Source organism: Mauremys reevesii, linkage group 13, assembly GCF_016161935.1.
Source record: "Mauremys reevesii isolate NIE-2019 linkage group 13, ASM1616193v1, whole genome shotgun sequence".
NCBI classification, from domain to species: Eukaryota; Metazoa; Chordata; order Testudines; family Geoemydidae; genus Mauremys; species Mauremys reevesii.
The window spans coordinates 2,709,197-2,723,729 of NC_052635.1; the positions used below are offsets into that span (position 1 = coordinate 2,709,197).

The window sequence follows — 14,533 nt, forward strand, 5'->3', positions numbered from 1 at the left end:
AAATTGCGGGCCCATCTCTCAGCCACACACAAAGAAACTGAATTGGCTCTAGGAAATAATTGGAGTGTCTTATAAGAAGGGAGATATGCAAATAGCAGTGAGAGTTTCCTGTTTAAAACTGTGTCTCTCACTTCCACGGCTGAAGCCGGACAGACAATCCGCAGCCTCTGTCTCTGGGCACTCACCAGACAACCATCCTGAGAACTGTCCTCTCCAAACACGGGACAATGAGGCTTTGGTTGTATCTCGTTCTCATTGCAGCAGCGTTTGAAGGTATTTTCTCCCTTCCCGTGTGTTGGATAGTCAGGAAATTGTTATTCTGTTTCCCTAGATACTCATGTTCTCCGTAATTCATCTTTATCCCCAGGTGTCCGGTCCCAGGTGCAGCTGGTGGAGTCCGGAGGGGATGTGAAAAAGCCCGGAGACTCTCTCCGCCTCTCCTGCAAAGCCTCCGGGTTCACCTTCACCGACTACTGGATGAGCTGGGTCCGCCAGGCTCCCGGAAAGGGGCTGGAGTGGATCGGGGAAATACACCCAACTTCATCTACCATCAACTACGCACAGCCCTTCAAGGGACGTTTCACCATCTCCAGGGACAACCCCAACAACCTGCTGTATCTGCAACTGACCGGCCTGAAGCCCGAGGACACCGCCCGGTATCACTGTGCGAGACACGGTGAGGGGAATCCCGATACTGCTAATACAAAAACTCAAGATGCAGAATCTTCTTTCTCCCGTGCGCCGCGCGGGGGCAGCACTTCCCCGAACAATCCAGCCCTGGGCACAGGAACGGGAGCTACAACCAGAGCGAAAAAATCATCTCTCGTCAGGTTTGAGATCTCTGTATGCATATATGATCACGTGTCCATAACAACTGCAACAACTTGACTATCACACGCCTACAGTGGCACTCGTCAGACACGGAAGTAACAATGCAGACTGCACCAGAGAAATATTCGGGGACCCGATTGTTCTGTGTGATAATAAGAATTTGGGCTTCCAAAGCTGCCTAAAAGTGATGACTGACCAAATGCTTTTGTTGTTTGTTGGGGGGATGGGTAGAATTGCTCTCAAATCCCTCTGAAAAACAATAAAATGCCAGTGTAGCTCTAACACACACTGAAAAGGGTACATGAGGCTCTAAACACCTCTAGACTCAACAGAAAAACAGATTCTCCCCCGATTCTTCCCTTTTCACTTCCCTCTAGGGGCCTGATCCAGAGTTCACTAAAGCCAGTGGTGGGTCTTTCCATCTCTTCAACAGACTGTAGCTCATCCCTTACACCTGGAAGGATGGGAGGGGATTCAATGGAGCTCTTTGTGCAGCAGTGTGGTCAGGATGGCTCCGCACTCGCTGGGCGCTGCCCAGACACAGAGTTCACATGAGTCCGACTCCCTCCCTTACAGCCACCAGCCAAATAACTCTGAGCATTCAGGGACAGGGTTCGTGTCTCCTATAAGGAGCGGGATATTCAAATAGGGGGGAGAGTTTCCTGTTTAAATCTGTCTCTTTCTCTGCCCAGGCTGCACCTGGAGACAATCCATGGCCCCTCTGCTGTCTATGCAGTTACCAGACAAACCCACCTGATATGTTTCCCCTCCAAAACCAGGGGAAATGAGACTTTGGCTCCATTTCATTCTCATTGTAGCAGCTCTGGAAGATATGTTCTCCCCTGAATGCCCTGAAGAATATTCAGTTGCTGAATATAACATCAATATGCTTTAAAATGCCTTTATTGACAGGTGGCCAGCCCCAGGTCCAGCTGGTGGAATCTGGAGGGGGTGTGAAAAAGTCATCTTTGGAGACTACTGGATGAGCTGGGTCCATCAGGCTCCTGGCAGGGGCCTTGAGTGAATCTCTTGTATAAGCTACTGGGCTGGCAGTGCTGTACATTACGCCAGCTCGGTCCAAGGCCGATTCACCATCTCCAGGGACAATCCCAACAACCTGCTGTGTTTGGAAATGGCCACCCTGAAATTCAAGGACACTGCCCTGTATTACTGTCCCAGACACAAAGTGAGGGGAAGCTGCTGTGAGCTAGGACAAAACCTCCCCATGCAGTTGTGAGGAAGTGGGGGTTCTCTTGGTTTTTCTTGGTTTTTTAATGGTTTGCATGCAGAGGGGGAGGGACTGTTTCCCTGGGGGTTACTGGTTTAAGGAGAAGATGAGCGAGGGAGTATGTTGCTACAGAGGACCAGTGAGGGAACTTGGGACCCCAGCCAATGGCCTGGAGAATTCATATCCCAGCAACTGTTCACCGGGAGGCCCAGCTCAGGAGTTGCAGCTGGTTCTGGCTAGTGAAAGGACAATGGGCTGTGAGGAGAGGACCCCAGTGACCTAACCAGCTGGTTCCAGCCAGAGGGGACCAGAGGAGGCCCAGGCCACCCTGTTTACATGGATGGAAGAAAATGGACAGAGGTGGGTCCTCCCCCTTTGTCTGTCTGTCTTTTATTCTTTTGACTCGACAGGCAGAAAGGGCAGCAGCTATGCTGTAAGAAGCTTGGGGCCAGGTATGAAAAATCATCAGTATCATACCAAGAAACTATTCATTCAAAACCCCAGATATATAAGTAGATCAAGAAATGTCTAGGAAGACATGATTAGATTTGTTTCTTTTTATTTCTTTATGGCTTGTGGATTCCTCTGTGCTAACCATAGGTGTTTTTTGTTTTGCTTGGTAACATTTAAGCTGGACCCCAGGAAAGCTATTCTTGGTGCTTAATCCTTGTTGTTGCTCTTTAAAAACCTAGCAATAGCCTGAGTTTCCAGATGTATTTTCTTTCTTTCTTTTTTTAAATAAAATTTATCTTTTTTAAGAACATGATTGGATTTCTGTGTCTTAAGATGTTTGTGCACATGTTTTTTAGTTAGCTAGTGGCAACATCTGATTCTTTTTTCTTTCCCTTTTTCAGCTCTTCCAGGGGGTGTGGGGTGTGAAAGGGCTTGAGGGTACCCCACAGGGAGGAATTCCTAAGTGCACTTTCCTGGGCTCTCAAAGGGGTTCTGCACTTGGGTGGTGGCAGCATCTACCAATCCAAGGTCAGAGAAAAGCTGCAACCTTGGGAGTTTAACTCAAGCCTGGAGTGGCCAGCAGGGGCAGCTCTAGCTTTTTTGCTGCCCCAAGCATGGCAGGCAGGCTGCCTTTGGTGGCTTGCCTGCGGGAGGTCCCCGGTCCCGCATATTCGGCAGCTTGCCTGTGGGAGGTCTGCCAGTCCCGCGGCTTTGGCGTACCCACCGCCGAATTGACGCCGAATCCGTGGGACTGGCGGACCTCCTGCAGGCGTGCCGCCAAAGGCTGCCTGACTGCCGCCCTCCAGGGACCGGCAGGGTGCCCGCCGCCGCTTGCTGCCCCAGGCACGTGCTTGGAGCACTGGTGCCTGGAGCCGCCGCTGGTGGCCAGTATTAATTTTTATAGTCCTTGTGGGCCCCCACCTTCTGTACTTGAAGTGCCAGAGTGGGGAATCAGTCTTGAATCTCCCCCTATACAGGGGCTCTGGCTTCTCAACAGTTTCTCATTTACTCCCCATCCTTGGACACATTCATTTCTCCACCTCCAGGAAGATGAGATTTTGGTCACGTTATCAATTTCCCAAGGAAAACTTTAGCCTCTCTAAAGGCTGTAGGAAGTCACTTATGTTACCATAGCCTCCCAAATTATTGCTTCTTTTCTTTATTTCTTTGGGATCTTTTAACAGAAACATCAGATAACAGTGAGCAGTTTATACAAATATAAAACTTCTCTGAAGCACCCCGCCCCCTCCTTTCCCACCAGTCACAATCTCTCTGCCCCTCAAGGAGTGGTGGAATTATTTCTGATATATTTAAGTAGCCTTTTTATCATTTCATTACAGCCCCAAACCACACCCTGTACGAAAAACACAACCAAAACAATGAAGAGGAAGCTTACAGGGAATGTGGGTAGGAGAGGCGAGAATTTATAGCAGGCTAAAAAACACAAAAACACCCTCCCCCAAAGAACAGCATGATACAATAATACAACTACCCGTTGGATTCCAAATGAGAAGCCTGAGATCTGACCGCTCTGCTCTGTGTTACTGTGCCAGATAGGGAAACCTGGGTGATCCAGCCTATTATAAATATACAGAAATGGATTTCTGCTACATGTGAAAATTAACCTTTCCACCATCTTTCCACTGTTCTGGTACATTATCACTCGGGAATCAGTTAAAAGAAAATAGTTGTATTTACAGGAGTGTTTTTTAAAGGGAATTGGAGGAATTAGGCCTTTAATTTCCATTGATGCTGGAACGCAGGGCTTACTGAGTGCCTGACTCCCTGAGGTTCCTTTGACAATCACAGCAGCAGTGAAGGGTCAGAAAGGTGATTATACACCACATTGAAAATGCACAATGCAGCCAGAGACTGTTTGGGGGTGAAAACTGCAGATGAGCTATAAACTCTGGCTCTGATTTATAAAGGAGCCTAAGAGAGTTAGGTGCCAAAATCCTTGTGATGGTCAGGGGGAGTTGGGAACCTAACTCCGTTATCCTCCATTGGAATTGCAAGTCTACAGCTCTACTTCCAATCCCGTCTAAAAAGAGAGGATAAATTGTCACACATATCTGACTCCAATAACCACAGGTACTTTAATTTTCATCTGTCCTGCCAGGTAGGTAGCCAAATATTCTTATCTCTCGGGGGTGATCCAAAGCCACTCAGGCCAGAGAGGACATTTCCTTTGACCACAAAAGATTTTGGTTCAACCTCTAGCCATTAATGTCTCAGAATGGGATTTCATTGACCTCCTGTCATTATTTCTCTGCTGCAACGGAGGTAGAACATCACATCACTGGTTGGAAACATATAGCAACGGAGAAGTCTAACTCCTTCTATCTGAACTCCTGTGCAGGTAATTCAGAACATCAATGGAAGGGGTTTGTGTCTCTTATAAGAAGCGGGATATGCAAATGGAGAAGACACTTTCCTGTTTAAATTTGTCTCACTCTGCCAAGGCTGCACCCGCAGAGATAATCCAGAGCTCTGCAATTGTGCAATTACCAACCAATCCCCCGCCCCGAGAACTTCCCCTTCAATCACCGGGGGAAATGGGACCTTGGATTCACTCACTTTTTGCTATAACATCTTTTAAAGGTAGTTTTGTACCCTCAGTAATTTGCAGAGTCATAAAAAGAACAACTGCAAGGATTAAGCACCAAGAATAGCTTTATTGGGGTCCAGCTTAAAGGTGACAATTGAATGTTCACTCTTTTTATACTAACATTTATAAAGTGTCTTTATTCCCAGGTGCCCGGTCTCAGGTGCAGCTGGTGGAGTCCGGAGGGGATGTGCAAAAGCCGGGAAACTCTCTCTGCCTCTCCTGCAAAGCCTCCGGGTTCAGATTAGAAAACTATGGATATGGACTGGGTCCATCAGGCTCCTGGGAAGAGTCTTGAGTGGCTGGCTAGGGTTAACTCCCCAAGTGGATAGAGCCAATGGCATTTTCAGGCTGTCCAAGGGCAAGTCACCATCTCCAGAAACAATTCTGTCAACACGGTATATTTGCAAATGACTGGCCTGAAACCCGAGGACATTGCCCTGTATTACTGTGCTAGAGACACAGCGAGGGGAAGCTAGTCTGAGCTGAAACAAAAACCTCTTCCTGAAGAGAGGATCATTGACTGGAAGTGTCAAGGCTGATTCCCCACTCTGGGACTCCGAGTGCAGAAGGTGAGAGCCCGCAAGGACCCTAAAAATTAACACTGGCCACTCCCTGCTTGTATTAAACTCCCAAGGTCACAGCTTTACCTGGCCTTGGGTTAGTAGAGCTGACACCACCCAAGAGCAGAACCCCTTTCAGAGCCCAGGAAGGTGCACTTGCGAATTCCTCTCTGTGAGGTACACCCAAGCCTTTTCACACACAGCCTGAAGAGCTGAGAAAGGAAAAGATAAAAATAAAAAATCAACTGTTGCCACCAGCTAACTAAAAAGAAAAGTTCACAAACCTCTGAAGACACAGAAATCCAATCATGTTCTTTAAAAAGGTAATTTAGAAAAAAAGGGGGGGGGATAAAAGAAAAGAAAAATACATCTGGGCACTCAGGCTATTGCTAGATTTTAAAAGAACAACTGCCAGGATTAAGAACCAAGAATAACTTTCTTGGGGTCCAGCTTAAAGGTTACAACAAGGAAACTAAAGCACCTGGGGTTAGCACAGAGGAATCCACAAACCAAAATAAGAAGATCTCTGGTTGTGTCATTCTAACATTTCCTGTCTAACATTTCTACTTCCATATCTGGGGTTCCAAATGAGTAGTTTCTAGGTATGATACTGATGATTTTTTATACCTGGGCCCAAGCTTCTTACAGCAAAGCTGGTGCCCTGTCCCTCTGCAGCGAGAGAACAAAAGACCCCTACACCCAGCAGTTTTTCACAATTTGAAAGGGTTCAGCTTCCCTATTGGTTCCCCTGGCCAGGTGCCAACTCACATTAAGTTTACCTCTTAACCCTTTACAGGTAAGGCAATTAGGGTACAGCTGCTAAGGAGGATTCTGTAGCTAAAGTGAATGGTTGGGGAGTTACACAAGGATGCTAACCCCCCCACACACATTTATCGCAGGAAGGGAGGGGGCTGTGATAAAGGACTTTCTTTGTAAAGGGGCCAACACAAAGGCCTTTGCACCTACTGAACCCCACCTAAGCCGCCCGTGGCTGCGTGACTTTTATTCTTTGTCTGTGGCACTAAGCAACTTGACTCCAATATCCTTTTGATCATTATAACCTGGAGCATAAGTTTCATGAAGCATCTTTGTAAACTCTTTCCATACTCATTCTGCAAATCGTCCTGCAAAGGAATGGCTCGGTGATATAAATAATTGCTCGTATGTAACATTGGCCACAGCACTGAAGGGAATAAAGACAGAGATTAGATAGATAGAGGGGGTGGATGGGGATAGATAGATAGATCACTCAACTGCTTTCATTTAGTGGTTATATATTTTCAAATTAAAAGGTGCAAAGGAAATGCAGTTAGTGGACTCTGTGACCCACCTGCCGTTACATTTAACAACACGATTCAGCGTCACACGTCCTGGATCCCATTTTATATTGTCTCCACGCCCCCCGCCCCCACCCCCCGGCCCATGCAAATGAGCTCCCCGGGGCCCTGTTCATAGCCCAGTTCTGGCCGCTCACCCCGCTCAGAGCCAGCGCCGGGCTTCAGCTTCCCATCCCGCCTGGGGACCGAGCCGCCAGCCGCAGACATGACCCCCAGCCTGGCCATCGCCTTCCTCCTGCTGCTCCCCGCTGGTACGGGCGGGATCTGCGCTGCCACTGGGCGCCCGGTACCGCGTTTTCCCTAATAACTGCGACTCCGGGAATCACTGCAATATTCCCCCTTTATCTCTGCAGGTGTCTATTCCCAGATCAACCTGGTGGAGTCCGGTGGGGGAGTCAAGAAGCCCGGGGAGACCCTCAGACTGACCTGCACCGTGTCCGGATTTTCTATCACGAGCTACGGGGTGAACTGGGTCCGCCAGCCAGCGGGGAAAGGGCTGGAATGGGTCGGAGCCATCTGGTCGGGTGGAAGCACTGATTATAATGACGCTGTCAAAAATCGCCTCAGCATCACCAGAGACACTTCCAAGAGCCAAGTGTTCCTGCAACTGACCGGCCTGCAGCCCGCAGACACCTCCGTGTATTACTGTGCCAGGCACACAGTGAGAGGAAACCTATCCGAGCCCGGCCTAAAACTAACCGTGCAGAGAACCAGCCTTCCCGTGTGACGCGCCGAGAGCAGCAGCTGCCAGCACCGCGGTCTCTCTGCTTGGTTAGTTTTTTGCTTCATGCAGATTCCTCAGCAAGTTACAAGCGCTTGTGAGATAAACTCTGTATCGCCCGAAATCACACAGTGAATCAGCGACACCGAGCCTGGGAATAAAACCCAGAAGTCCTGACTCCCAGGGCCCTGCTCTGCCAATGTGTCTATCCAGTGATGAGCTGCCAAATTTTTAACAACGGGTTCCCTCCTCCCTCCAAAATTTTAACAACGGGTTCCCTCCTTCCCCTCCCCTGGGGGGGGGCGGGGGTCGTGCCCCATCCAACCCCTCATGTTCCTTGACACACACACTCCGAGACCCCTGACCCATCCCCCCCTTCCCTGTCCCCTGACTGCCCCTTGCCGCCCCACCCAACCCAACCCCTCCTCTCATTCTCAATGGCCCTCCAGAACCCCTACCCCATACAACTACCCCTTCTCTCTGTCCCTGAGTGCCCCCACCACCTCATCCAACCCTGCTCTATCCTGACTGCTCCCCCGGACCCTTGCCCCCATTCAATCCCCTGTTCCCTGCCCTCTGACCCCCACCCCAAACTCCCCTACCCTCTCTCCAACACCCCCTCCCTGCCCCCTTACTGCGCTGCCTGGATGTGGCTGGGCCAGGACAGGAGTCGCGCGGCCGGAGCCGGAGGATGCGGCCGGAGCCCAGCGGCCGGAGCCACGTGGCTGGCCGGCAGGAGCCAGGGAGGGAAGCGGCCAGCGCTGGAGCCGGGAAGCCGGGGGCCGCCACGCCCAGACCCGCGCTGCGGAGCCCGGCCCCTGGCAAAACAGCAGGGGCGGCTGGAGCCACGGGCCAGGCCGGGCTGGAGGTGGGGGCCGTGTCCAGAGCCGAGCATCCCGGTAGGTGGGTGCACGGCAGGCCCGGGGTGCGGCCGAGCCGGGCGGCTGGGGAGAGGTTCGGGGGGGTTCGGGGACCCGGGGCCGTGCCGCAGCCGGTGAGGGTCGGGCGGGGACCCGGGGACGGGGCGGGCAGGGCCGGGAACGCGGGGCTGGGAACGCGGCCAGGGAGGGTCGGGCAGGGACCCGGGGGGGCGGGTGGCCGGGCAGGGTCGCGGCCGGGAACATGGGGACACGGCCAGGAGGCCGGTGAGGGTCGGGCGGGGACCCGGGGCGGGTGGCTGGGCAGGGTCGCGGCCAGGAACGTGGGGACGCGGCCAGGGAGGCCGGTGAGTGTCGGGCGGGGACCCGGGGATGGGGGGGGGGCCGGGCCGGGAACGCGGGGCCGGGAACGCGGGGGGGGACGCGGCCAGGGAGGGTCGGGCGGGGACCCGGGGACGGTAGGTGGGGGCACGGCAGGGCCGGGGTGCGGCCGAGCCGGGCGGCCGGGAGGGGTTCGGGAGTCGGGACGGGGCCGGGCAGGGTCATGGCCGGGGAGGTGGGGACGGGCCGCGGCCAGGGACCGGCCGGGGCACACGCCCCCCTAGTTTCCTACCTTAGGGTCGTCTTCCTGGGCCGGGGAAGCCTGCTTGCTTCTCAGCCCTCCCAGGCTTCCCGCGCGAAGAGCTGATTCGCGAGAAGCTGTGGGGGAGGAGAAGCAAGGAGGAGCTTCATGGCAGGAGGTGGAGGCAGAATTCGCTACGGTTCGCGCCAACCGTTTGCTAAAATTTAGCATCCGGTTCTCTGTCCGGCATCTAATTTTAGCAAACGGTTCGCGCGAACCGTTGCGAACCGTCTGCAGCTCACCCCTGTGTCTATCATTGTGCTAACAAGGGGAAGGAAAGACCCCAGGGATATTCATACCTAGACTCACGCTATAGCAACTAGATTATTCTTCCCTCCCACCATGGCTGGGGTAATACACACGGAGTCTTTACACTGGTGCCCGCTGCAGGCACTAGAGCCCGGCTGTCATATGGGAGCCAGGAACAGAGCCCAGGCCTTCTGTTTCCTGGAGGACAAAGTCTGAGTCGTTGGCTCAAGGGCCTGTGGACAGAAAGGAAAAAGCCACCAACACCCCACTCTGGAGTCTGGCTCTATGCCTGCAAGGTTGTGAGCGGGCTAAATCTCTCCCCTCTCAGCCCATTGATAAATCTCTGCCAGGGCTGGCTCTAGGTCTTTTGCCACCCTGAGCAAAAAACCCTCCCAGAGAGCAACTACCGAAGCAAAATAAAACAACCTCCTGGACTGCTGCCCCTGGAATTCCGGGTCCCTCCATCCCGCTCTTCCTCTGCACTGCCCCCAGAGTGCCAGGAACAGAGCCCGGGGCTGGACCAGACAAACGTCTGCAGGGTCTATTTCTCTTTAAGATCTTGCCATCCCTACTAATGGGACTGACCCCACTGGCTCCGGGGGAACAATTTGTGGGGCAAGGATTACTAGGCTAGGAAGCGTTTGCAGGGCCACTCTCAAAATCCCAATGGAGCTGAAATCAAGAACCTCTCTGAGCGCAGAGCTCACTGTTTCCAATCAGGTTTGCCTCTCTGGGCTCGAATCTATGTAGGGTTTAAATGGAAATCGGGACCGTTTCCAAGCTAACCAGTTTGCATCAAGCTCAGAAGCCCTCAGTCCTGAATTTCAGGGGTGTGCGAGGGACCAGCACATCTGGGAAGAGGAGAGCACAGAGGGGCTAGCACAGATGTGTCAGCCAATGCAGGGTCCCTTCACTGGGATACCTTGGAACTGCCATGGTTAATAACAGGGATAGGCAACCTTTGGCTGGGCCGGTTTGTTTACCTACTGCTCTGCAGGTTCAGCCCATTGCGGCTCCCACTGGCTGTGGTTTGCCGCTCCTGGCCAATGGGGGGAGCGGGAAGCAGCGTAGGCCGGGATGTGCTGGCCGCCGCTTCCCGCCGCCCCCAGTGGCCTTAGCAGCACTATGGGCCGAACCTGCAGCCACAGCCCGGCCAACCAGTGTGCTTACCCCAGGGCCTGGTGCAAATGTTGCCAATCCCTGTAACGTTTATAACGTGAGAGCGCAGTAAGGCACCTGAGGGGAGCAGGGCCGCCCTGGGGGCAAGTGGGGCAATCTGCCCCCAGGTCCCCACGAGAATACAGGATTCTATAGTATTGCAACTTTTTTTTTATGGAAGCAGCCCCCAAAATTGCTTTGCCCCAGGCCTCCTGAATCCTCTGGGCAGCCCTGGGTAAAAAAACCCAATACCTCCCTCCCCCTCCAAAAAAACAACCAAACAAAACCCACTGTCCTTTATGTTTTCACTGTTTAACTCCAGGGGGGGGTGTAGCCCCCTGCAGTTCAAAGCACAGACCCTTCCAGGGCTACCCAGAGGATTCAGGGGGCCTGGGGTCTTCAGCAGTGGGGGGCCCCATTCGGCAGCAGAGGGTCCTTCCGCTCCGGGACCCGCTGTCAAAGTGCCCCAAAGACCCACGGCGGGGGCCCCCTGCCACCGAATTACCGAAGACCCGGAGCGGAAGAGGCTCCGGGGGCCCCGAAAAACTGTGTGGCCTTGGGCAAATTGCCTCACTTCCCCCTCTCCCCCGCAGGCAGCTCTGGACCCTTCTCTGAGCGCTACCAGCTCTCCTCAAACCAGAAGCCTCATTGAGACAAATGGGAAACTCCCAGAGAGGAAAGAAAGCAGCACTTGGCCCTTGACCCACATCTGAACAGTTCAGAGCTTTAGGCCAATTCCACCAATTCCCCAGAATCGCCCCACACCTCAGAGGGCCCGTGCCCAGTGAGGATCCCTTCCCTGGCTAGAGGCCCTTTTCAATTTTAACTCACTTGGCAGCGCTCTGGGTCTTCCGCGGTGGGTCCTTCGCTTGCTCTGGGTCTTCGGCAGCACTTTGCCAGCGGGTCCTTCAGTGCCGCCGGAGATCTGGAGTGAGAGAAGGACCCGGCGGAAGACCCAGAGCCCTGCCCGGTGAGTACAAGCCCCGTGTGGTTTTTTACATTTTTTTATAGTCATCCCTGACAGCCCGAGGAAACTGTTTAAATCGGGCCCCACACTTCCTACAGCCGGTCCTGTCTGAACTTCCCAGGACACATTTCCCTCTGCTCCCTGCCTGCACTTTCCAGCGGAGCCGGACATTGCTGGGAAGGCGGATGGGCAGGGAATTCAGTCCCAGGCCTCGCTCAGTGCACCGAGGAATTTTCACCTGCTAGAGAGTCTCAGCCCAATTGGATCCTGTGACCTGACCCCACCCGAGTCACTGACCCCCAGTGACCGGCCGTTCCACAGCCTCACGGCCCAGGAGTCTCCCACTACCAGGTAACTTCATTATAAGCAGGCCCTGAACACATGTTATGGGGAGCGGTGTCTTTAAAGACATTCATGTCTTCCTTATGCAAAGGAAAAATGAGGAACTCGCCGCTCCCTGCAAGAGCCAGACTGGTCTCTGAACCGAGTGCAGTCATTCATACCAGTAAGGGAAGGAGATTGAGTCTCTTATAAGGAGGGGGACATGCAAATAGGGGTGACAGGTTCCTGTTTAAATATCTCTCTCTCTCCATGCCCAGGCTGCGGGCCTAGAGACAAGCGGTTACCAGCCAACACTCAACAACCCCCTGAGAACTTTCCCCTCCCACACCAGGCAAAATGAGACTTTGGCTGCAATTCCTTTTCATTGTAGCAGCTTGAAGGGTAATTTCTCCCAGCGGTTGTCCCAGGTACCCGTTCCCAGCTGCTGATGGACAGGGGCGGCTCTAGAAATCACGCTGCCCCAAGCAGCACGGTGCGCTGCGCCGCCCTTCCCCGGTCCTGCGGCGGGTCCCCTCTTCCCGCGGCTCCGGTTGAGCTCCCGCTGCGGCAGGTCGACCGGAGCCCGGGACGACTGGACCTGCCGCAGGCATGACTGCGGCGGGTGCCGTGGTCCCGCGGCTCCGGTTGACCTGCCGCAGTCATGCCTGCACCATGTCCGGATTCTCTCTCACTAGCTACGCGGTGCAGTTGGCCTGCCAGCCCGCGGGGAAAGGGCTGGACTGCCTGGGAGTTATCTGGACTGATGGAAGCAATAACTATAATGATGCTTTCAAAAATCGGCTCACCATCAGCAGAGACACCTCCAAAAGCCAAGTGTTCCTGCAACTGACCGGCTTGGAGCCCGGAGACACCTCCGTGTACCACTGTGCCGGACACACAGTGAGGGGAAACCTATTACAGCCCCCACTAATACCAACCTTGCAGAGAAGCAGCCTTCCCGTGTGAGGCGCAGCTGCCAAGACCGCGATCTCTCTGCTTGGTTAATCTTTTGCTTCCAGATTCCACATCAAGTTACAAGCACTTGGGAGTTAAACCCCGAATCACCCAAAGTCACTCCGTGATTCAGAAATACCAGCACTGAGCATGGAACCCAGGAGTCCTGACTCCCAGGGGTCCTGTTCTACCAATTTTTCTATCAGTCTGCTCAGAAGTGAAACGAAAGACCCCAGAAATGTTCATACCTTGACTCAGGCTATATCAACTTGATTATTCTTCCATCCCATGGCTTAGGCAATGAACAGAGTCCAGACACTAGAGCCCTACTATTATGTTAGAGGTGAGAACAGAGCCCAGGCCTTCTGTTTCATGGGGGAGAAAGTCTGAGTCATTGGTTCAAGAGAACATTGATAAGAGCAAACAGCCAACACCTCACTCTGGCTCTGTGCCTGCATGGTGCTCAGCAGGATAAATCTCTTCCCCTTCAACCCATTAATAAATCTCTGTGGGTGAAGTTCACCCCAGTGCCAAGAGCCCAGCGCAAAGGCCTGACCCCTAGTGAGCCCCACCTATGTATGATGTGTCCTTTAATATTTCACAGGCCGGGTCCTGCCCTCTTTACAGGAGCCAACTTCTCTGTTTTTACCACATTTCCCCTAAGGTGTTGCCTTCTCTGCCCAAGATTCGGCCTCATAGAACCAACTCATAACAAAATAAATGTTTACGGAGATCCACTTTTACACGTGCACTCGGCTGCCTCCGTTATACCATCACCTCCAAACACAAGGCATAGTTCACCCAGAGGAATTTCCCAATCCCAGGCAGATGTCAGAGATGAACAATCCAGATTCTCCCCTGCTCTGCCCTATGTGCTCCATTGTTAACCTCTGCAAAGCAGATGGGATGTGATCCTGTTCTGATGTTCAGCGCCTCCTATACTTAAGAACAGGATCAAGTTTCACCTCTCATTTCTAGAGTCGACATCAACTGATGTATAGAACAGGGGCAGAAACCCAATTTGTCAGGTGATCGGAGTCACAACATAAATAACCTGCTGGTGAAGACTCCACAGAAACGGGTTAGTAACATTTCACAGGCTGAACTTTATTCATCTCCACCAAGCCCGGGTACATAGAATGTCAACTTCATGAGCCGTTCCCTGGCTTAGAATGAGGGGCTGAACTAGACCAAAATATTGCTTACCATGTATCTCTGCTGTAGGGGAAATTTTCAAAGGTGTAACACAGGCTGGGGCCCTAATACCGTTCACTTTCCATAGGACCTGGGTACCAAGAGTTCTCTGTTAGGGACACCGTTGACTCTTTGATCAAGTATCAGGCGTGTATTAATGACATAGTCACACACTTTCATGTCTGAGCTCCGATTTTGGGATTTAAAGTCTGGGTTTATCAGCCCCTTACTGAGACCAGGATATGCAAATATGGTTACTTAGCTCCCTGCTTAAGAACATAAGAACATAAGAAAGGCCTTACCGGGTCAGACCAAAGGTCCATCTAGCCCAGTATCTGTCTACCGACAGTGGCCAATGCCAGGTGCCCCTGAGGGAGTGAATCTAACAGGCAATGATCAAGTGATCTCTCTCCTGCCATCCATCTCCATCCTCTGACGAACAGAGGCTAGGG

General features: G+C 52.8%; 2 gene segments (V, D, J or C); both read left to right on the forward strand.

Annotated features, from left to right (window-relative positions):
* Nucleotides 1-157: 157 nt before the first annotated feature.
* Nucleotides 158-888, forward strand: LOC120380795. The segment is given in 2 exon segments: nucleotides 158-273; nucleotides 368-888. Coding segments are annotated over 2 exon segments (567 nt in total).
* Nucleotides 889-7,174: 6,286 nt separating this feature from the next.
* Nucleotides 7,175-7,925, forward strand: LOC120380460. The segment is given in 2 exon segments: nucleotides 7,175-7,268; nucleotides 7,371-7,925. Coding segments are annotated over 2 exon segments (420 nt in total).
* Nucleotides 7,926-14,533: the final 6,608 nt, after the last annotated feature.